General features: G+C 57.4%; 1 protein-coding gene across 1 annotated transcript in view; it reads left to right on the plus strand.

Moving 5' to 3' along the window:
• LOC135246031 (homeodomain-interacting protein kinase 2-like) overlaps window positions 1-22,500 on the plus strand; it is a 90,776-nt gene that overhangs the window by 11,226 nt on the left and 57,050 nt on the right. Inside the window, 1 exon segment of the mRNA XM_064319524.1 lies at window positions 3,733-4,894. Coding sequence (XP_064175594.1) covers window positions 3,733-4,894 — 1,162 coding nt within the window.

The following is a 22,500-nucleotide window of genomic DNA, read 5'->3' on the forward strand; positions in this document are numbered from 1 at the left end:
AAAAAAAAACAGTAAATGCGGCACGTGAATAAGTTTAGGCGCCCTTCCTGTTGATCCATTGATTCTTTTTCAGGTCTCAGGTGCGTGCGTGTGTGTGTGTGTGCGTCTGTGTGTGTGTCTGTCTGTCTGTGTGTGCGTGTCTGTGCGCGCGTGTGTGTGTGTGTGTATGTGTGTGCGTGTGTGTGTCTCTGTGCGCGCGCGTGTGTGAGAGTGTGTGTGTGTGCGCGCGGGTCTGAGCGGAACGGCCTGTGTCTGCTCCCCCTGTCGCTCTGGGACGCCGGCTCTGCGTGAAGGCAGCGCCTGTGCTGTGTTTCCTAATCCTCGCATGGGGGCCGGTGGGTAAGGGTGACCCGTGGCCGCCATTCTGGCTCCGTCCTCAGAGTAGACGAGTCCAGCCCCGGTCCGGCGGAGGCCCCCCGCCCCCCCCCCCAGTGACGGTGTTATTGCTGTACACTGACTGTCCACCCCACTGAAGAAGAGGAGGGAGGACCATGAGCGCGTGGGGACTGTAGGTCACTTTGGGGTTGAAAACGAGCGCTTCCTGTTCGCGTCGCTGTCCGTTAATGATTTAGGGAGGGTCACTGATTCATTAATTTTTTTATGTATTTTTTTTTTTGAGCGTTTGCGAGCTCGGTAGGCCATTTGAGGTTCCGCGCGCTGTCTGTCAGTGGGCTGATGGAATCCAAAATGTCGACGGAGCGTGAGCACAGACAGGAGGTGGAGGAGGGGCGGCAGTGTTGTATTATGGGTAAGGGACTGGTCTTGTGACCTGAAGGTCACGGGTTCAACGCAGGTAGGACTCTGCCGTTTTTGCCCTTGAGCAAGGTGCTTAACCTGCATTGCTTCAGTGTGTGTCCAGCTGTGTAAATGGGTGCAATGTAAATGCTGTGTGAAAGCTGTGTAGGTCATACGTTGGGTAAGTCGCCTAGTCCCTCCCCCCATTTCCATTTCATAAAAACAGACACGATTGAATCCTATGAGAACAAGAAGATTAAAAACCTTTGTTGGGGAATAATCCCCCCCCCCCGCCCCCCTTGCCTAAAATAAATAAATAAATAAAAATAGACCACGAGATTACCGCTTTTACGTTTCCAGGAGAGGCAGGGGAATTTGCGGCGATTGAAATGACCCTGGGCTTAGCATGGCTAGCTGAACACCGCGCCGTGCCATTCCGTGCTGTGCCATGCCGTTCCGTGCCGCGCCCCTTAACCCAGGCCAGCGGCTCGGACGCCACCGAAAGGGGGGCCTTCGGAGTTTTCGCGCTGGGCACACGAGAGGCACTTAAATCGAAGCGAAATTTACGAGTTTGTTTTTTGAGACTTCGCACAATGGGGAGGGCGAGGGAGCCGGCGGGGTGGAGGTCCCCCTTTTGTCTCGAACGGTTTCGGGGGGGGGGGGGGGCCTCCGGCGGGCCACGATGGGAAAACCGGCGCCGCGGCTCGAAATAGCACCGGCCGGCGCGTGCGACCGGGGAGATAGCGTGACCCCGCGACCTTTGGCCTGTTTATCCGTTTCCCGACCGAGCCCTCCGAAGAGTAGGCCTTCTGGTACGTTTTTTTCCGGAATTCTAACTCCATTGCTTCCAATTGCCCGGCAGTGATTGTGACATCAGCATTAGAATGTTCAGTTCAGAACATTCTAATCACATGTTTGTGACCTCACACTTAAAAAAAAAAGGGTTAAGGCTGTTTTGTAAATGGTTGTGAGTGGGCCAGCCCCTCATTCAGAGTCGAGGCTGTTTAAGGTATTCTTTGTCGGACGGAAGTGTGTATCGGTTTTTCCCGAGCGGTGAGGTAATTAGTTTCTCAGCTCACTCGTGCGGTCCTAACGGCCAAAACCGCACGTACGCGCCTCCGACCGTTCCGCCAAAGGGCGGCCCGGAGGGGCGCGGTCACGGGAGGTCATCCGAGGAGCGGTCCGGTTGAGGAACCTCGGTTGGTTCCCGGGAGCTGTATCTGAGCGCCGGTCCGGCCGAACAGACGTGTTCATGGGAGATGTAGTTCGTTTTTGTTTGTTTTGTGGGAGGATTTTTTTTTTTGGGGCCGAGGTCCGGGGACGAGAGGACCGTAATCCGGAGCGGTGACATCTGGCGCTCGGGCTTAAGCGATTAGCGGCTCGCACGCAACAGCGCCGCGGACCGCCTGGCGTCGGCTGCTCGACCGGTGCGTTTAGAGGACGCGTTCGACCCAAAAAGAGTATATATATTCAGCCTCGCCCTCGGAGTGCGCGTGGATGAGTCGACTGCGGGGGTGTCCTCACTGGGGAGGAGGTGGGGGGTGGGGGTGGGGGTAGTGGGGCGGACTGACAAGGATGCGAGTGCCTTGAGCCTTGGAATGGCTCTTAATGGGTTTACGCTCGCGGTCTTAAGTGCCGCGCGACCTTCCGGCGGTATTAAGGTCAGGTCAGGGCCGGGTGACCGTGACCGTCGCGGTCTGTCCACGTTGCGCTTCTTCAAGCTGAGAAAGCTCGGGTGGGGGGGGGGGGGGGTAGGGAGGAAGGCTTCAAGTCATTAGGTTCTTTACCCTTTTGAAGAGCAGGTTTACTGGAATGTTTTTTTCTGAATTATAAGTCAGCGTTCCAGAACTCCACTGCAGTTACCAGAAGCGATTGTGACATCAGCATTAGAATGTTCAGTTAAGAGCATTCTAGCGATTGTGACATCGGCATTAGAATGTTCAGATGAGAGCATTCTAGCGATTGTGACATCAGCATTAGAATGTTCAGTTAAGAGAATTCTAGTGATTGTGACATCAGCTTTAGAATGTTCAGATAAGAGCATTCTAGTGATTGTGACATCGGCATTGGAATGTTCAGATAAGAACATTCTAGTCTGACCAGGGTCGATCCCTCTTTTGATACTTTGTCATTTTGAGAGGGGGGTTTGGGAACCCCGTTGCTCCGTTCTCCTCGTTCGTCTGGGAGAAGAGCGGGAATCCCCCTCCTGTCCCCACAGGGGGCCTTCAGGCGCGAGGCGGCGGTTCTCCGAGCGCTAGGCGCTGGAGAGAAAGGGGTTAAACGCTTTTGTTTATTTATCTCGGAGAAACGGCGGCACCGCGGGCGCTATCAAAGGCACTCATCAGCGCGGAGCGACAGTGAGGCTGGGAGTGAGGCCGGGCAGGGGGGCCGGGGGTTGGGGGGTGGGGGGGGGGGGGGGGGGTGGTGTTTGGGTGAGGTGGTGGCTTCAGTGCTCTCTTCCGTGTTTACCTGCGTTGAACGCGTCCAGGTTTGAAAATCCGCCTCGAAACCGATCAGGACGGGAGTCTCGCGGCGACCCTCAGCGGAGAGAGACTCTCCCTCTCCTGTTACCCTGTTGTTGCTGTCGGTCACCGTTCGATTCACTTGTTCTACACAGACATTGTTTTTTCTTACATTTGTGAAAGAAATAAAATAAAATAAATGGTCAGGGATGCCATTTGCATTGGCCTGCTTTGATGATGATGTCACATTTCCCCCCCCCCCCCCGAGCTCCTTCATGCATTTCCGCCATTCATATGAGCCCTCTGGGTGGAGTGCGTTCTATGAGCGACCGTTACGCTGCTCCACCCACTTCTCGCCACACCAGTGCTCAGATGTGGAAAAGTCCAGGGTTCAGGAAGTAAAAGTGCTGCCGTGTGTTTCTACCACTCAGGAACCCAGTCAGCTGATTTCAACTAATTATTGTGTCACTTCCTGTATCCGGTCTCACGTTTCCCCCCCTGCTCTCCCCCCCCCCCCCCCCACCCCCACCCCCAGGTATGGCCTCGCAAGTGCAAGTCTTCTCCCCCCGCGGCGCCCAGTCCAGCGCCTTCTTTAGCGTGAAGAAGCTGAAGGTGGAGCGGAGCTGCCGGTGGGACATGACCGGCTACGTCGCGCGCGGCAAAGCCTACAGCCAGAGCAGCAAGAAAAACCCCCCGCCCGCCGCCGCCGCTGCCGCCGCCGGGCCGGGGCTCGCCGCCTCCCTCCCCTACGAGCAGGCGCTCCTCTTCCCCGCCGGCAGCGGAGGCAGCGCCGCCCCCGCCCCCGCCTCCTCCTCGTCCTCCTCCTCCGCCTCCTCCTCCTCCTCGGGGCAGCCGCTGGGCGTCGGGGGGGCGGCGGCGCACAACCTGACCCGCCGGAGCACCGTCCGCCTGCTGGACACCTACCAGCGGTGCGGCCTCAAGCGTAAGAGCGAGGAGTTGGAGAACGACGACGGCGGCGACGGCAGCGTCCAGATCGTCGACGAGCAGCCGGCCATGAGCCAGAACGCCCCGCCCGCCGCCGCCGTGGGCCCCGCCTCCACCACCACCACCACCGCCGCCCCGCCCCCCACCACCGCCGCCGCCGCGGGGTCCAAGAACGGCGGCTCCGGGGGCGAGGGCGACTACCAGCTGGTGCAGCACGAGGTGCTCTGCTCCATGGCCAACGCCTACGAGGTGCTGGAGTTCCTGGGCCGCGGCACCTTCGGCCAGGTGGTCAAGTGCTGGAAGCGCGGCACCAGCGAGATCGTGGCGGTGAAGATCCTGAAGAACCACCCGTCGTACGCGCGCCAGGGCCAGATCGAGGTGGGCATCCTGGCGCGCCTGAGCGCCGAGTGCGCTGACGACCACAACTTCGTGCGCGCCTTCGAGTGCTTCCAGCACAAGGGCCACACCTGCCTGGTGTTCGAGATGCTGGAGCAGAACCTCTACGACTTCCTCAAGCGGAGCAAGTTCAGCCCGCTGCCGCTCCGCTGCATCCGGCCCGTGCTGCAGCAGGTGGCCGCCGCCCTCCTGAAGCTCAAGGGCCTGGGCCTCATCCACGCCGACCTCAAGCCCGAGAACATCATGCTGGTGGACCCCGTCCGCCAGCCCTACCGCGTCAAGGTCATCGACTTCGGCTCGGCCAGCCACGTCTCCAAGGCCGTCTGCTCCACCTACCTGCAGTCCCGCTACTACAGGTGAGCCCCCCCCTCCCCGTCTGTCTTTGCATCCCTGTGCTTCATCTCCCCTTTCGTGTCCGCTTTGCTCACGTTTGCCTCTGTTGACCTTGAAATGATTTGGTGACCTTCAAATGATTTGGTGACCTTTGGCGACATAGCTCAGGAGGTAAGACCGATTGTCTGGCATTGTCTGTGTGTGCGGAGGGTTGCCGGTTCAAACCCCGCCCTGGGCGTGTCGAAGTGTCCTTGAGCAAGACACCTAACCCCTGACCCCTACCTGCTCTGGCGAATGAGAGGCATCAATTGTAAAAGTGCTTTGGATAAAAGCGCTATATAAATGCAGTCCATTTACCATTTACCAAATGATTTGGTGACCTTCAAATGATTCGGTGACCTTCAAGTGATTCGGTGACCTTCAAATGATTTGGTGACCTTCAAGTGATTCGGTGACCTTCAAATGATTCGGTGACCTTCAGGTGATTCAGTTTTTCCCCAGGAGCCTTGAGAACTTTCTTTGAGAGTTACTCGCTCTTCAGGGGTTGTGATAGTGTGTGGATGTTGAGGACTTAAGTAGGCGTTGCTGAAATGTTTAAGTATTAATGGACATTGAGGTCTTGAACGGGCCTGCGTTCGGGTAGGTTTGTGCGTTTGTCGAAAGGTGATTGGCTGCGAGTCGCGCCTCGAACGCCCCGCGGCGGGCCAGACGCCGTTACCTGTAGGAACCCCCGATTGGAGCGTCGTCCCCGGCGACGCCGGGAAAAGGCCGACGCGCGATTCGGGGGGGGGGGGGGCTGGATCGATTTGCTGCTGAGCCCCCGGCGGCTGTGGCTTCGTTTGCCTCTGCGGTCGGTGTCCCTCAGGTTTGGCTGCGTTTCGGATCTTCCTCCCCCCCTTCCCCCCCCCATGGCTGGAGTATTGAAAGTGAAAGCTCTGGTGAGGGCCGGGCTTCTTCATCATGTTTAATTTGATAAAAACAAGCGCGCTGCGCTTTGAAGATTAAACGCCACCTGCTTTTCAGAGCCCGTCTGCTGGGGCCTGGGACGCCTTTTCTGCTCTCTCTCTCTCTCTCTCTCTTTCCTCTCTCTCTGTCTGTCTGTCTCTCTCTCTCCCTCCCTCTCTCTCTTTCCTCTCTCTCTCTCCCTCTCCCTCTCTCTCTTTCCTCTCTCTCTCTCCCTCTCCCTCTTTCCTCTCTCTCTCTCTTTCTCCTCTCTCTCTTTCCTCTCTCTGTCGCTCTCTCTCTATTTCTCTCTGTGTCTCTCTCTCTCTCTCTCTCTCTTTCCTCTCTCTGTCGCTCTCTCTCTATTTCTCTCTGTGTCTCTCTCTCTCTCTCTCTCTTTCCTCTCTCTGTCGCTCTCTCTCTATTTCTCTCTCTGTCTGTCTGTCTCTCTCTCTCTGTCTGGCTCTCTCAGCCTCTCCCTCTCTCTCTCCCGCGGGTCCCGGGCGTGACCTGGCCCTGCCCCGAGCGCTCGGCGGGTTTGGTTTCCCCTGGAGGTGGGGGCCGGGGGGGGGCAGGGCTGGGGGGGGGGGGGGGCATGGATAGTCGGGGTCAAGCAGAGTGCATGTGCAATGCCCTCCCCGCAATGTAGCGCACACCGACGGGCCCAACATCAGTAACAGATGACGAGCACCTCCCTCGTTTTTACATTACATTACATTACAGGCCTTTAGCAGACGCTCTTATCCAGAACGACTTACACAGCTTTTACATTGTATCCATTTATACAGCTGGATATATACTGAAGCAATGCAGGTTAAGCACCTTGCTCAAGGGCACAACGGCAGTGTCCTTACCCCGGGAATCGAACCTGCGACCTTTCGGTTACAAGCCCAGTTCCTTACCCACTGTGCTACACTCCGTCCGAAACTGTGCTACACTCCGTCTTTTTTCATTTTATGAAATGGCTCTTGGCTGCCCAGGCTAGCTGTGTTGGGGGGGGGGGGGGTGCCGGGTGGCAGGTTTTTGGGGGGGGCACAGACGCACGATACGTGCAGATACAGCCCTGCTTTTGTTACCGGCTTCGTTTGACAGAATGCAACACAACACCGCGTATCAGAAAGGGGGGAAAAAAAAAAAAACCACAGAAGAAGAAAAGCCAAAGAGCTGGCTTGGTTTGGCTTTTCGGACGCGAACTCGAGCGCGCGTAGCGTAGCGTTTACGTTTATTTTCTGTCTCTGTCCCAGGGGGGGGAATTTGACCCGCGTGCCTGCGGAATGTTTACCGTGCCTCGCGCTCGCGCCGCCGTGATAAGACGGCTGAAGGTTTCACGCTTTCGGCGGTATTTTTAAAAAAAATTTGGCTTTTTGTTTTCTGGCGGAAGCACAACCGGCTCGAGGTGGGTCCTTGCAAATACACGTTCCGCCCAAAATTACGAAACGTAATGGCTAAACTAATATGGAAAGCAAACTGCAGGCCTGTGCTGTGGGAGTGTGTGTGTGTGATCTCTGTGTGTGGGAGTGTGTGTGAGCTCTGAGAGTGTGTGAGAGCTGTGGGAGTGTGTGTGTGAGCTCTGAGAGTGTGTGTGAGCTGTGGGAGTGTGTGTGTAAGCTGTGTGTGAGCTGTGTGTGTGAGCTCTATGCTGTGGGAGTGTGTGTGAGCTCTGAGAGTGTGTGTGAGCTGTGGGAGTGTGTGTGTGTTGGGTGCGTGTGTCAAGCGCAGGTGAATCTTTGCGTGTCCTCTCGGGCGAAGCCGTAGACGCCTTTGTCAGGGTTTGCGGGGACCCGTGCACACCTTTGTTCCGGTTTGTGGGGACCTGGGCTGGGCTGCAGCGAGAGACGCGCGGCGCTGGCGTGGCGGGAACCCCCGGCGATGTCGGGGGCCCGGATCGGAGAGAACAGCCGTGTGAACTGGGGCATTCAGGAGCGGTGCGGTCGTCTGCAGGAAGTGGACGTGCTTGAGCGTGTGTGTGTGTGCGTGTGTGTGTGTTGGGTCTGTGTGTATGAGCGTGTCTGTGTGCTCTGCTTGCATGCCCTTTTATGTGTTTGTGTGCCCTTGTCTGTATGTGTACGTGCATGCGTGTGTGTGTGTACGTGCGTGTGTGTATGCATGCTGGTGTGTGTGTGAGCTCTGAGGTGTGGGAGTGTGTGTTTGTGTACCCTTGTCTGTGTGTGCACGTGTGTGTGTGTGTGTTTGTGTACCCTTGTCTGTGTGTGCATGTGCGTACGTGTGTGTGTATGTGTGTGTGTGTGTTTGTCTGTGTTTATGTGCCCTTGTCTGTGTGTGTACGTGCGTGCGTGTGTGTGTGTGTATGTGTATGTGTATGTGTGTGTGTGTGTTTGTCTGTGTTTATGTGCCCTTGTCTGTGTGTGTACGTGTGTATGTGTGTGTGTACGTGCGTGTGTATGTGTGTGTGTGCGCACATGTTTATATCCCTGTGGAAAGCGAGGGAAGGCAGGGCAGGTTTCTGCTGGTCCGCTCTGTAGCGGTACCACGGCAACGCTTCTGTAGCGGTATCAGTCCGGCATCGCGGCGCCTCATTGAGCCCCGCGCACTGCCACGGGGGGGGGGGGGGGGGGGGGGGGTGGGGGGCTGACAAACGGGCGAACGGACCTGTCCCGTGAAGGACGGCGTGTCCACCGAACAGACGATCCCGTTGTTCGAAGGGCTGCATGCTTGCGCTTGCTGCAGGACCTTTGCATACATACTTTTCCTCTGAGCCGTTTTTAACATTCACCACCCCCCTGATGAAGTTTATCTCTTCCATCTTGTTTTAGCTCCTTCTACATTAAATTGCACTGTATTCGGTACCCGAGTACCTGTACTCTCTCCTCCTTAGCGCGGTTGCTAACCGTTGACGTGCTGGCTTTCCTTGTTTCGCAGTCCCAAAAGCCGTGTTCTGCCTGTTCGGTAAAGCTGCCCTCCTTAGCCCTTTAAGGCGAGGTCACACGTGCGATCGGAACGTTCTTAACTGAACGTTCTAATGCTGATGTCACAATCGCTTTCAGTGGAGTTCTAGAACTCTGACTTTGTGTTCTTAAAAAAAAAAAAATAGCCTACTCTTCAAAGGGTTAAAAGGCAGTTTCCATTTACAGAAATAGCGATGTGTGCTCAGATGCTTAGTGCAAGCCTGGCTCGTTGGGTGGGGGGGGGGGGGGGGGGGGGGAGGGTAGAGGGTGGATGTAGCAGCGTCGTTCCATTACTGGGTCAGCTCCTCAGGCCGCCATCGCTGGGTCAGCTCCACGGGCCCCATCGCTGGGTCACTTATCTGTAATGTGCCTGCTGTCCTTGCACTGGGATTCATTCCGTAAATGTGTTTTCAGACGTCGGTGTTCTAGAACTCCGCTGCTTTCAGTCACCAGCAGTGATTGTGACATCAGCGTTAGAATGTTCAGTCAAGAACGTTCCGGACACACAATTGTGATCTTACTCCTGAAAGGGTTAAACAAATGGAACGGCTTTCCCCGGCTGCACCACTGAAAGGAGGGTGTGCATATGCGGGCGATGCACCATCTTTTTAAAAAAAATTTTTAAATCAGAGGATCTGAGGAAGGGAGCAACTAGACGCCCGTGACCAAATTCAAACACAGTTTTTCCTTTCTTTTTTCTAAATGAAGGGGGACGGTCCTCCCCCTCTTCTGTGTTTTTCCACTTTGTATTCAGACTGGGGGGAAAGCAGAGACGAGATAGAGAGCAGATCCCAGTGCAGGATGTGCCATGGTGGGGAATCGAACCCTTGGCCAGGGGGGGTTATTGGGTCGGGGCGAGTTTGGTGTTGACTGCTTCACGAGCCGTGCCCTCCAGCCGCGGTGGCGCGCGGTCCTTTAAAAGGCCGAGGCGTGGGGATAATCCCCCTCTCTCTCTCTCTCTCTCTCTCTCTCTCTCTCTCTCTCTCTCTCTCTCTCTCTCTCTCTCTCTCTCTCCTCTCTCTCTCTCTCTCTCTCTCTCTCTCTCTCTCTCTCTCTCTCTCTCTCTCCTCTCTCTCTCTCTCTCTCTCTCTCTCTCTCTCTCTCTCTCTCTCTCGAGGGGGGGGGCTTTGCGCTAATTGTGTCCGGGTTGGTTTAGCCCGATTACGGCTAAGTGGCGGTAATCGGCCGACACGTTCGCGGTGCGGCTTTTTCTAGCGCCGGCCCCGGGGGGGCCTTGACCTCCTTCCCGCGACCTTTGACCTCAGGTGCCTTCCTCTGGAGGCTCTCCGCTGATTGGACGGCCTGTTCTATTCTCGGCAGGGCTTTAACCTGCTGAGGTAAGTTTGTATCTGTAGCTCCGCCCCCCTCCGCCTCACGTTGGCCTCCTGTAGCCCCGCCCCCCTCCACCTCAGAGACCTCCTGTAGCCCCACCCCCTCCACCTCACAGCGGCCTCCTGTAGCCCCGCCCCCTCCACCTCACAGAGGCCTCCTGTAGCCCCGCCCCTCCACCTCTTGTTGGCTACCTGTAGCCCCGCCCCCTCCACCTCACGTTGGCAACCTGTAGCCCCGCCCCCTCCACCTCACAGTGGCCTCCTGTAGCCCCGCCCCCCTCCACCTCACAGAGGCCTCCTGTAGCCCGCCCCCCTCCACCTCACAGCGGCCTCCTGTAGCCCCGCCCCCCTCCACCTCACAGTGGCCTCCTGTAGCCCCGCCCCCCTCCACCTCACATTGGCTACCTGTAGCCCGCCCCCCTCCACCTCACAGTGGCCTCCTGTAGCCCCGCCCCCCTCCACCTCACATAGGCCTCCTGTAGCCCCGCCCCCCTCCACCTCACAGTGGCCTCCTGTAGCCCTGCCCACCTCCACCTCACATTGGCCTCCTGTAGCCCCGCCCCCCCTCCACCTCACAGTGGCCTCCTGTAGCTCCGCCCCCTCTGCCTCACAGTGGCCCCCTATAGCCCACCCCCCTCCACCTCACATAGGCTATGTTCTAAAACCCGGTCTGTGCAGTCGGCCGGTCTTGTCTGTCGATTTTTGTTACCGTGGGTGCAGAGTCCTTTCCGTGGCTCCCTGGCGACGGCGAGCCGTCTGTAAATGTTTAAGCTTCCGCGGCCGCTGGAGGATTAGCCGTCCGGCCGAGTCTTCCCCACCCCGCGCGATCGTCGCTCTGGCGCCCGCGGTCCCTGAACGCTCTTCGAGGCGCCCGTCGCGACCGTTCACGCCGCGCCGCCGTTCGCGCGAAGCTCCGACGTTCCTCTGTTGCGTCCTTAGTACCGAATTGCATCGTGGGAAGTAAAAAAATAAAAATAAAAACAATAATAATGAGCAGCTTTGTATGGCAGAACTGGGAGCTGTGTGAGTGTGGGGCGCCTGTTTTCTGCTTGGGTGGGGGGGGTGGGGGGCACGTGTGCAGCACATATTAAACCTGAGGTGTTTTTATTGGTCTGGCTGTCTGCCATCGCCTGCTTCTCAGCGCTTCACACGGGAAAAGGGGGGGGGGGCTTTGCAGAGTCCGTGTGGAATATTGAGATTCCGCATGGGGGTGGCGGGGGGGGGAGAAAGGCGGTTGGAGTGGAGCCCTGTTGCCGGGTTACCCTCTGTGCCGCCTGGCCTTTGGGTGGAGGTGGCACGTGGTCTGCGGGTGAGAGATAAGAAAGGGGGGAGGGTCGCGGGGAGGTCACGCGCTCTCCCTCCTGGCGGTACGCGGTCGGCTCGCTCGCCGCCGCCTCTCGTCTCTCCGTCCGCTTCCGTCCTCCGGCCTTTTGTTTTTACACTCCTGTGTGAAACGGTGAAGCTCTGCGGACAGACGGGGGGGGCGGGGGGGCGGGGTGGGCCAAATGTGGGCGGGGGGGCGGGGCGGGCCAAATGTGGGCGGGGGGGGCCGGGGGGGGGTGGGTGGGGGGACAGGGGGCGGGGGGAAACGGTCGCTCCGTTTGCGTTTGTGTGAGCTTGTCTGTGTGAGTCCGAGCGTGTCCGTGCGAGGATGTCTCCTGCATCTCCTGTCTAATCGAGCTAGATAACGATGCCTGAGTACGTGTGTGTGTGTGTGTGTGTGTGTGTGTGTGTGTGTGTGTGTGCATGAGTACGTGTGCGTGCGTGTATATGTGTGTGTGTGTGTGTGTGTGTGTGTGCATGAGTACGTGTGTGTGTGTGTATGTGTGTGTGTGAGTGTGTGCATGAGTACGTGTGTGTGAGTGTATATGTGTGTGTGTGTGGGTGTGGGGTGTGAGCATCTAGGTTAGAGGGGCTGCGCAGCTGCGTCCGTCTGCGAGGGGGCTGCGCAGACGAGGAACGAGGCCAAAAGCGGAAACCTAGCGCCAGGACCAGCCTTCCGCGGGTTTGACCCTTCGACCCCCCGCCCCACGCCCGTCGTCACGGCGTTTGCATTCCGGGCCAGGCGTCCGGACGACGCCCGACGGGGGGAAGGAGATCCAGAAATGATGCCCGTTTCCATGGCGTCGCCCCCGCGCTCCTGACCTCTATGGTAATGAGGCGGCCGGGGTGGGGGTACGCCGGGAGGGCCCCCCCCCCCCAGGATACCAGAGCCTGTGAGCTTTTCCCTATGCAGCGGGCGAAATGCTGATCTGCTGCTTTCGTGTAATTAAAAGTCTTGAGGAAATTCTGAAGCGGAGTTTTAATTTGCTTCTCTCTCTCTCTCTCTCTGGTAAATGGTAAATGGACTGCATTTATATAGCGCTTTTATCCAAAGCACTTTACAATTGATGCCTCTCATTGACCAGAGCAGTTAGGGGTTAGGTGTCTTGCTCAAGGACACTTCGACACGCCCAGGGCGGGGTTTGAACCGGCAACCCTCCAACTGCCAGACAATCGGTCTTACCTCCTGAGCTATGTCGCCCCTCTCTGTCTCTCTCTGTCTCTCTCTCTCTCTCTCGCTTTCTCTCTCTCTCTCTCTCTCTGTCTCTCTCTCTCTCTCTCTCTCTCTCTCTCTCTCTCTCTCTCTCTGTCTCTCTCTCCCTCGCTCTCTCTCGAAGGGGCCCCTTTTAACAGCAGGAATGGCTCGGGCGTTTCCTGTGATTGTTGCCATTTGCATAGAGAGGAGGATGAGCCTAGATCGCCCCTCCCCAACCCCCCTTCCCCCCCCGCCCCCCGCCTTTTCCCGGGCATTGCCTAAGCGCTGTCCTCTTCGGGGGGGCCTAGCGGCTGAGATGTTGGGGCTCCAGTCGGTCGGCCCGCGGAGCACGGAGCGCACATCCAGCCCCCCCGCCCCCCCGCCACTCACACCCTCCCGCCGCAGCCCGGAACACTCCATTCAGCCCGTTCCCACGGTGATCCGCTTCCAGAGAGAGGACTGCTGATTGCCGTCTTTAACTACTGACATTAGCTTTTAGACGCTCTCTCTCTCACACACACACACACACACACTTGCACACACACACCCGCTCTATCTGACACTCTCTCGCACACACACACACACACTTACACACACACACCCGCTCTATCTGACACTCTCTCGCACACACACACACACACTTGCACACACACACCCGCTCTATCTGACACTCTCTCGCACACACACACACACGCTCTATCTGACACTCTCTCACACACACACACACACACTTACACACACACACACACGGTCTATCTGACACTCTCTCACACACACTCTCACACATGCGTGCACATACACACACACACTTACACACACACACACGCTCTATCTGACACTCTCTCACACACACTCTCACACATGCGTGCACATACACACACACTCTCTCTTACACACACTCTCTCAAACACACTCGCACACACTCTCACACACACACACACTCTTTCACACACACACACACGCTCTATCTGACACACACTCTCACACATGCGTGCACATACACACACACTCTCTCTTACACACACTCTCTCAAACACACTCGCACACACTCTCTCACACACACACACACACACACACACTCTCTCACACACACACACGCACACACACACACAATCGTTAATTTAACATTAATCTGCAGTTCTGCTTTGTCCAGGGGTAACCTTTCTGCACATCCTGCAGGACAGTGGATGTCCAGGAAGAGGGTTGGGCAGCTTTGACCTGTGCAGTGTGCGTACAGGGACACGCGCCATTGGTAGAACAGCCGTGATGTCACGGGCCGGTCCCGAGCAGTTCACAGGAAGTTCAGCGGGCGGCGCCTTGGCTGCGATTCAGAAACGTAGCCGCATTTTTTAATTTGTGTGTCTTGATGGCCGACGTTTATATTGCGTCTTTATCTTGATGATAAAGGCTTTCGTAGCCTCAAAGGCGTATTTTTCCAGGGGATTTTAATAAGAATTTTCCAGGGCCGGTTTTCCCAGATTCCCTCTCCCACGGACGTCCGACGCCGGAGGAGCCTTTGCTCGAGGGTCCCGACGGCAGCGTCCTGCCTGGGATTTGAACCCGCGACCTTCCGGTTACAGGGCCCAGCTCTCACACAGCGCATTTGTCTCACTGTAGGCTTCCTAGCGTATCCTAGCCCTAAGAACCCTTGCATTACATGTGCAACTTTGGCAACGCCTTATCCAGACGGCGCAACAAATGTAATAAATACTCTAGGAACGATGTTCATAAAGCCCTAGAGAGAGTTGTGGTCAATGTGACAGGTCCTCCATCGTCACTGTGGACCCTCAAGGTTCCGCGTGTTCACACCTACAGTTTCTGTTTAAAATTATACCCTGCAACAGGGATTTAGGCAACCACGCGAGCGATCTTGCGCAATACAAACTTTTACGAGCAATTATACATGATCCTTTGTGCTGGGTTACTTGTAATGCAGGTTCCTACGCTCTGCTCGTGGTATCACTGCACGTGCTCCGCTGTGGAGTGTCTCGCGACCTTCGGTTTGTGTTCTCACTTTTTACAATGTATAGTGAAGTGTCTTCGGGTTGGGGGAAAAGCACCGTAGAAACGAAATCTGCTGCAGTTATTACAGCTGCGGGAGTAGGGAGTACCGTTTTAAAAGAAGAAATCATGGGGGTGTAAAGTTTGGGGGAGGAGTCACGTAGTCTGACTCGAAGAAGGGCGGGGCCGGCTGGGGGGAGTGTCTGAGAGGATGGAGCGGTTTTTTGTGGGCGGACCCGTTAAAGAGGACCCCCCCCACGCTGAGAAACCCAGCCCAAGCCTGTGACTTCTCCTGAATCTTCAAGGGCCGTGTGGCACGGTAACTAAGACCTTCGCTGCGGTGAGGAAGAGGAGGAGGAGGAGGAGGGGGGAGGGGGGGGGAGGGCGCCTGGCGGGCTGTGTGCTTGGGGGGGGGGGGGTGCGTACCCTCTGCTGTCTGAGCTGGGTGAGCAGTAGAGCGGGTGCGGGCTAAGGGGGGGGGGGTTTGGGGCTGGCCTGGCCTGGCCTCTCGGGGGGGGGGGGGGTTGTTTTTGCCCAAACGTGGTACAGCGCCGCGCATTCCACACGTACTCTGAGCGAGAGGGGGGGGGGGGACAGACGGAGAGGGGGGGGTGCAGAGGGAGAGGGAGAGGGAGAGCAGAGGGCCCGGGGATGGTGTTATTTCATCCCCGTTGCCGGGGACGATCAATCAGGCCCGCCAGGCCAGACGGCTGGAGCCGGCGCCCCCCCGGTGATTGATGGCGGGAGCCGGCGAGCGAGCGGGCGGGGCCGGCGCATGACGCGAATGTCGAAGCTCCGCAATTAAAAAAAAATAAGCAAATGACAATCGAGGGCGGGTGGGGGAGGGGGCGGGCCTTTGGGTGGTGGTGGTGGGGGAGGGGGGCGGATCCCTCCGGTCGCTTACGGCCGAACGCTCTGGGACTTCCGCGTCGCCATCGGGGTGTTGGTTTTGCTGAGCGGGCTGTTTGTCGAAATTTGTCAACGTTCGCCGGGCCCTGAACTTCGAGGACAGAGAGCTGGGTCGTAAGGTGGGGGGGGGGGGGGGGTGGGGGGTTGGGGGTGGTCTGCTCGTTTAGAACAGGCGGTGTGGTGTCCCCAACGGCTCCAGAAAGAAGGCCATGAAAAGGAACCCAGTGGGCAGCATTTTTTGGGGTTTCCTCTTGCCGCTTTTTCGCGTAGCCTGTTCTGTGAGTTCAGCAGTTACATCACCGGGGGGTTTAGTGGGGCGACACGGAACAAACGGCCTGGATGGTCTTCAGCGCTGCCAGTCAGCCCCTTTGTGTGTGTGTGTGTGTGTGTGTGTCTGAGGGTGTGTGTGTGTGTGTGAGTGTGTGTGTGTGTGTGTGTGTGTGTGTGAGGTGTGTGTGTGTGTGTGAGTGTGTGTGATGTGAGGGTGTGTGGTGTGTGTGTGTGTGTGTGTGTGTGTGAGGGGTGAGTGTGTGTGGTGACGTGGGGTGTGTGAGGGTGTGTGTGGGTGTGTGTGAGAGGATGTGTGAGGGTGTGTGTGTGTACGTGTCTGTGTGAGCGTGTGTGTGTGTGTGTGGTGTGTGCGTGACTGTGTCAGTTGCGTGGGGGGGGGGTGGTGGGTGGTAGGACAGCTGTGCGGGAGCAGACGAAGCGGAGCGGTAATGAAAGGCAAGGGGAGCGAGGGAAGCGTTTGTTCTCCTCTCGGCCGGGGCGGGGGGGGGGGGTGGGGGCGGGGTCCGGGGAGGACCCGGGGGGCCAGGAAACGCTGGACGTGCTGCGCGCTGGGGCCGCAGCTGTGCCCCTCCCTCCCCCCCTCTGAACGTGGGACGCCGCTGCCCTCGTTTCCCGTCCCTCTGGGAGGGGCGCCCTCTCCATGCCCCCCCACCCTCCCCCCGTTATCTGTGAAAGTGGCGGGCCTCTGTCTCGTGCTCTTACATGCTTTCCCACAGTGCCGAGGAACAGCAGGCAGGCTAGCGTCAGCCAGGGCCTTGTCCCTTCCGCTGCTCTAGAACTCTGTGTCTCTTCTGTGGTTCTAGAACTCTGCCCGTTTTCGCTGTTCTAGAACTCTGTCTCTTCTGCTGTTCTAGAATTCCCTGTCTCTTCCATTGTTCTAGAACCCTCTCCCTTCTGCTCTTCTAGAGCTCTGTACCTTCCACTGTTGTGGAACTCTCTCGTGCTGTTCTAGAACTGTCCCCCAGCGCTGCTCTTGAACTCAGTTTGTTTCCGCTGGGTCTCTGTGAAATCCACACGGTGTCCTCTGTTGTACTTGTGGAGCTCAGCGCCCACCTGCCCCATGGCTGGGCTTCACCAAAATCGTTGCCAGAAGTTGCGACTGCTTTTGTCAACAGATCTCGAGACTTTAACAGCCGGTTTTTTATGGATTGCAGACGAGCTGCTTGATTTCTGTCAAAGTAAAACCTTTGACTGCTTTCCAAAGTGACTAAAAGTTTTTTTTTTTAAAAAGGGAAGAAATGGTAACAGTTTTTGCTGAAGAAACAAAACTGTTCATCTGGGTGTGATGTCTAGCCTGATCCCTGGTGTCTCTCATTGAGAGAAATCTCTAGACGGGGAAATCCGGCAACTTGAGCTCGAACCCGAGGGTTTGCCTCCCAGGTCTTTGCGTAAATGCGGCCATTTGTAGGCCGGAGTGTAGCACAGTGGGTAAGGAACTAGACTTGTAACCAAAAGGTTGCAGGTTCGATTCCCAGGTAAGGACACTGCCGTTGTACCCTTGAGCAAGGTACTTAACCTGCATTGCTTCAGTATTTATCCAGCTGTATAAATGGATACAATGTAAAATGCTATGTAAAAAGCTGTGTAAGTCGCTCTGGATAAGAGCGTCTGCTAAATGCCTGTAATGTAATGTATTTTGACCAGGATCCTCCAGGGGGCTGCGTTCAGTCCGCTGTCCGTGGGAACTAGCCGTGGCCGCTCGTGCCTGTCGCCAGGTTTTGGGTACGATCCCGAAGGGCTGGCGTTCACCCTGTCTTATATACCCTTACCCTCAGGCCACCGCTGCGGCCATTTTAATTACAGCAACCGCGGGTGAGCGGACAGTCGACGGAACAGCGCCGGGCCTACAGGTAAGGGCCAGCCGAGACGCTTGTCGGTACAAAGACCGAATGTCTGAACCAATGGGCTGTCCGGCGTTATCTCGCGTGCTCCGTTTCGACGTCCATTACATTACAGGCATTTAGCAGACGCTCTTATCCAGAGCGACTTACACAACTTTTACATAGCGTTTTACATTGTATCCATTTATACAGCTGGACAGATACTGAAGCAATGCAGGTTAAGTACCTTGCTCAAGGGTACAACGGCAGTGTCCTTTACCCGGGAATCGAACCTGCGGCCTTTCGGTTACAAGCGCAGTTCCTTACCCACTGTGCTACACTCCGTCCGTCATGTCTAAACCAATGGGCTGTCCAGTGTTATCTCGAGCGCTCCGGTTCGACGTCCCGATCGAAGACCCCGCGGTCCGTTTCGTTCGCTCCGTCGAGCGTCGCCCGGTTCCCGGGCCGAAACGAAAAGCCGCCCCCCTCGGATTGCGTCCGACGCCGCTTTTTGAGGTTATTCACCGCGGCGGTCGAGGTACCGCAAGGCGGCGCGTCGATCGCTTGACCGGAGCGTTCGCCGAGTCCCGCGTCTGACGTCCCGGGCGTCGGAGGAGAGAGCTGGTGAGGTTTTAAAACAAAAACAAAAAACACGGAAAGTGCGGGAAAAAAAACTCTCGGCGTAGGCCTGTTGAGGAGTCACAGGGTGACAAATTGCTTTTGGGAAGGGGGACTCCGTGTCCCGGATTTTCTTTTGTCGCCCTGACGCCCGGGGAGCTGGTTTCCAGGGAGGGGCGCGTTTAAGGACGGCTGGGGCCCCGGGGGGGGGTAGGGGGTGTGGGGGGGGGGGGGGTGTTACCGAGGCGCTCCTGAGCCTTTCCTCTGTTTGCTCAGCCTCTGGGCCCGTCGGCTCCAGCGGGGCTGCCTGTGCTTTCACACCTCTTCTTCATCCCTCCCTCCCTCCCTCTTCCCGCCGCCTGTCTCACGGAGAGACTCCTCTGACGGCCTGCCGAGTTTCGGGGGGGCGCTGGGGTACCTGCTGCGACCGCTTGGCGTCCATGTTCAGATCATTGTTCTGGTCGAGCTCGTGTCGTGGTTTCGCCCGTCCGTACGGTTGTTGTTCGTGGCTCGCATCAGATGAGGTTGTTGCTGGTACGCTCCCGTAGCTACGCTACCCCAAAGCGTGGAGGCCAGTCGCTGCTAACGTGCTAACGTGCTGTTTGCGGACGGATCCGCGTAAGTCGGAGTAGGGCTGTTTAGCCTCTCCTGGTGCGGCAGATCCGGTTAAGTCGTGACCGTGAGGTCCGTGCTCATCCTGTGTCGACGGCAGTATCCGTGTTTTACGTACGGGTGAGCACAGGGTACTGGGCTGTAACATTAGGCGGGGTTCACTCGGGTAGGCCCTGCGTGTCCCTGCGAAAGGTACTACCGATGCTCAGACCCTGTTAAATGGATACATAAGCTATGAAGTGTGTAAGTCGCTCTGTAACCGCCACGCAATTAAATGTGTTTTCCCTTGGCGAAAGGGTGGTTGTACTCAGAGGACTGCGTGATCTTAGTCTGAGACACTGTGGCCCTGTTTTTGTTTTTATTCATCGGAGTTTTTGCTTCGTGAACGTGACCGTTCGCCCCCCCCGGCACGGTGTTTCACGGCCCGCCCTCCCTCCCGGTGCGGGAAACGAAACGCGTCCACGTCCAAAGTCGCCGCCACCTCTGTTCACCGCGTTCAGCCTCGCGTTCAGCCACGCATTCAGACCCCGCCGCGGCCCTGCTGTCCGGAGAGCTCGTCCAAACGAAGCCGGGCGGGGGGGGGATCGGACGGGACGTCCGGATTGATTTCAGACGGTCGCTCCATCGCCGGGCTCCGCCGCGAGCCGCGTAGCCTGGCGGCCGGTTCGGCGTCGCCGCCGCCGCCGCCCCGTCCAGTAAAAACGAAGCGCTCGGGAACACGGAACGCGGAAGCGTCGGCGTCCCGGACGGATTTTTCCTGAGCGATAATTTCGATAACGTTGCGCCCCGAGGACGACGGAGGAACGGTCTGGATCGAAGACGCATAAGCCTTTCCCTTCTTGCCTCTTCGACAGAAGTGGTTGGGTTTGGTGTCGTCAAGGAATCACCACAGCACCCTCCACTCCAACTCCACCTCCGAGCAGCGCCAGTGGGAGGGTAGGCACGGGGGGGGGGGAGGCTGAGGGGTAGACTACAGGAATGTAGTCATTGAGAAGTGATTAAATATACTTCTAAATAACTGGCAGGCAGGATTTGGAGAGGGAAATTAATTACCTGTCACCGTGAGTGATCGTTATGGAAGAAAGTCCTCAGTATTCCGGGCCATGTTTCGAAAACAAGCGAAACCGGGTATGTAGAAAACGGCAGGGACCGGGACTAATGTTGATTTTTTTTTTTTTAAACAAATTAAACAAATGGCGTGTAATTTCTGGACGCTTTTTACGACGTGACGGGACCAGTGGGGACATCGGTTCCGGTTCATTTCCTCTTTGGTGTGTTTCGGGAGAAGTCGCCAAGGTTCCGAGATTGGAGAGAGTGACGGGGGGGAGGTGTGGGGGGGGGGGTGTTTCTGCTGGTCCCTCTTTCCAAATTCCTGTCAGAGGTTTTGGTCTGTAAGTGCTGGGGGGGGGGCGGTCTGTTAGGGGTTTCGGTCTGTAAGTGCTGGGCGTAGGGGGGGTGGGGGTCTGTTAGGGGTTTGGTCTGTAAGTGCTGGGGGGGGGTCTGTTAGAGTTTCGGTCTGTAAGTGCTGGGGGGGGTCTGTTAGGGGTTTCGGTCTGTAAGTGGCTGGGGGGGGGTCTGTTAGGGGCTTTGGTCTGTAAGTGCTGGGGGGGGTAGGGGGGCTGTCAGGGGTTTTGCTCACCCATCCCATCCTCTCTGCTCCAGTCCAGCTGAGTGTAACTGATGCTCACAGAAGGGTCTCCTGGTCTTGTGAGAAGCAGGCTGGAGATGGGCTTTCTTACTGGGGGGGGGGGCTCTCCCTTCACCCGTAACCCCCCCTCCCCGGCATCACGTCCCCCCCCCCTCACTCACTCGGGTGTCTATGGAATGCATAATTGATAGGATCTGCGGTGGGCTGGGGAACGATAGCAGAGACGGGGAGGAGGGGTGACTGCGGGCCCTCAGAGATGAGGCTGGGGGCTTTGATGATGCACAACCCCCCCCTCCTCCCCCCTCCCGCCCTTGTGTCCTTAGCGCATTGCTAATGCACATCTGCCCGCTGCGTCCTCCCCTCTAATGGAGCGAGTGGGGGGGGCGGGGGGGCGGGTGGGTCGGTTGGTCAAGGGCAACTGCAGGAGCGCACCTAACACGCACGTCTTTGAGCGTGGGAGGAAACACGGGGAGAACGTGCAAACTCCGCGCAGAAAGGCCCCAAGCCGAGATTCGAACCCGGGACCTTCTCGCTGTGGGGCGGCGGCACTAACCACTGTGCCACGGGGCTTTGTTTGCTCGGTGGAACAGCAGCTTGGAGAGTCGCCGTTGGAAGTCGCGCTGGAACGCCGTGGCCCAGAGGACAGAACGCATCTCGCGTTGCGCCCTCCCCGCTGAAGAGTCTTGGAAAAGTTACGCGGGCCTTGGCGTTTTTTTTCCCTGCGGAGGGAGCGTCCCGCCTCTCGCTGGTTTCGTTTGAGAACGGAACGTTTCCTGCCGTCGCGGGGGCACTTCGGTGCGGAGGGGAATCCTTTAAAGATGAGTTGGCAACTTGTGACTTGGGGAGGCGGGGGGGGGAGGGGGTCCTCAGAAGAAGGAATTAGGAGGAAGGGAGTAACTTCCGAAACTCTTAAACTCCTGCCCCCCCCCCCCCCTCGGCCCGCATCTCAGCTGACTTCTGTCTTCTCAAGTCCAGCTGGCTGTATCTCAGCATCCTAAAAATATTTTCCCCTCTTTCCTGTCCTGTTCTTAGCCTCCTCTCTCGTGATAGTACCAGGGGATTCTCAGCATTACACAGGTCAATGGGACCCAGGGAAATGACACAGGGTGGTGGAGGCTGTCAAAATTAAGGTGACGGAGGCTGTTGAAATGGAGGTGGCTTGAAATGGAGGTGGAGGAGGCTGTTGAAATGGAGGTGGCTTGAATTGGAGGTGGAGGAGGCTGTCGAAATGGAGGTGGCTTGAAATGGAGGTGGAGGAGGCTGTTGAAATGGAGGTGGTGGAGGCTGTTGAAATGGAGGTGGGGGAGGCTGTTGAAATGGAGGTGGAGGAGGCTGTTGAAATGGAGATGGTGGAGGCTGTTGTAATGGAGGTGGAGGAGGCTGTTGAAATAAAGGTGAATGGAGGCTGTTGAAATGGAGGTGGCGGAACGTTGCGTGTGCGGAAGGCGGCGGTTGCGTGTGGGATCAGGCTTCGGCCCCCACCACGATAAGAGACGATGAAAGACGAGGTCGGCGTATTTGACTGAGCGATTAAAGCTTCCTCCTGCTCGCCGGTTTGGAGGATGCGGTGGTTGGTGTGGGGGGGGGGGTGGTCATGGTGACACATGAGTGGCGGTGAATTCGGAGCGAGGGCAGCTGTCGGCTTGTTTGTCGGGTGGCAGGACGGCCCCGCTCCAGCGGGGTTGGGGGAGATTTGCATTGGCGATTTCCTCTCAGGTGCAGCCGAGTGGGGTGAGGGTGGGGTGGGGGGGGGGGTGAGGGTGTGCGGTGATGCGAAACCGGCAGTTGGGCTCCAGCGTGTGGTGGAATTGGGGGGGGGGAGGAGGGGGAGCTCTGGGGCAAGCGCCTCAGTACGGGTGGGACAGGTCTGGGGCTGTCCTGTCTGAAACAAGGTCAGGAAGTGACCAAACCCCACGGGCTTGTTTGCAGCATCACAGACCGCTGAGTCATTACAACTGGACCGTCCCAGTAAGGCCTTTAAACCCAGGAGCCCGTGACATCATGCACCATGTAACCAAAAGTATCTGGACACC

This window comes from Anguilla rostrata, chromosome 19 (genome assembly GCF_018555375.3).
Source record: "Anguilla rostrata isolate EN2019 chromosome 19, ASM1855537v3, whole genome shotgun sequence".
Taxonomy (NCBI): Eukaryota; Metazoa; Chordata; class Actinopteri; order Anguilliformes; family Anguillidae; genus Anguilla; species Anguilla rostrata.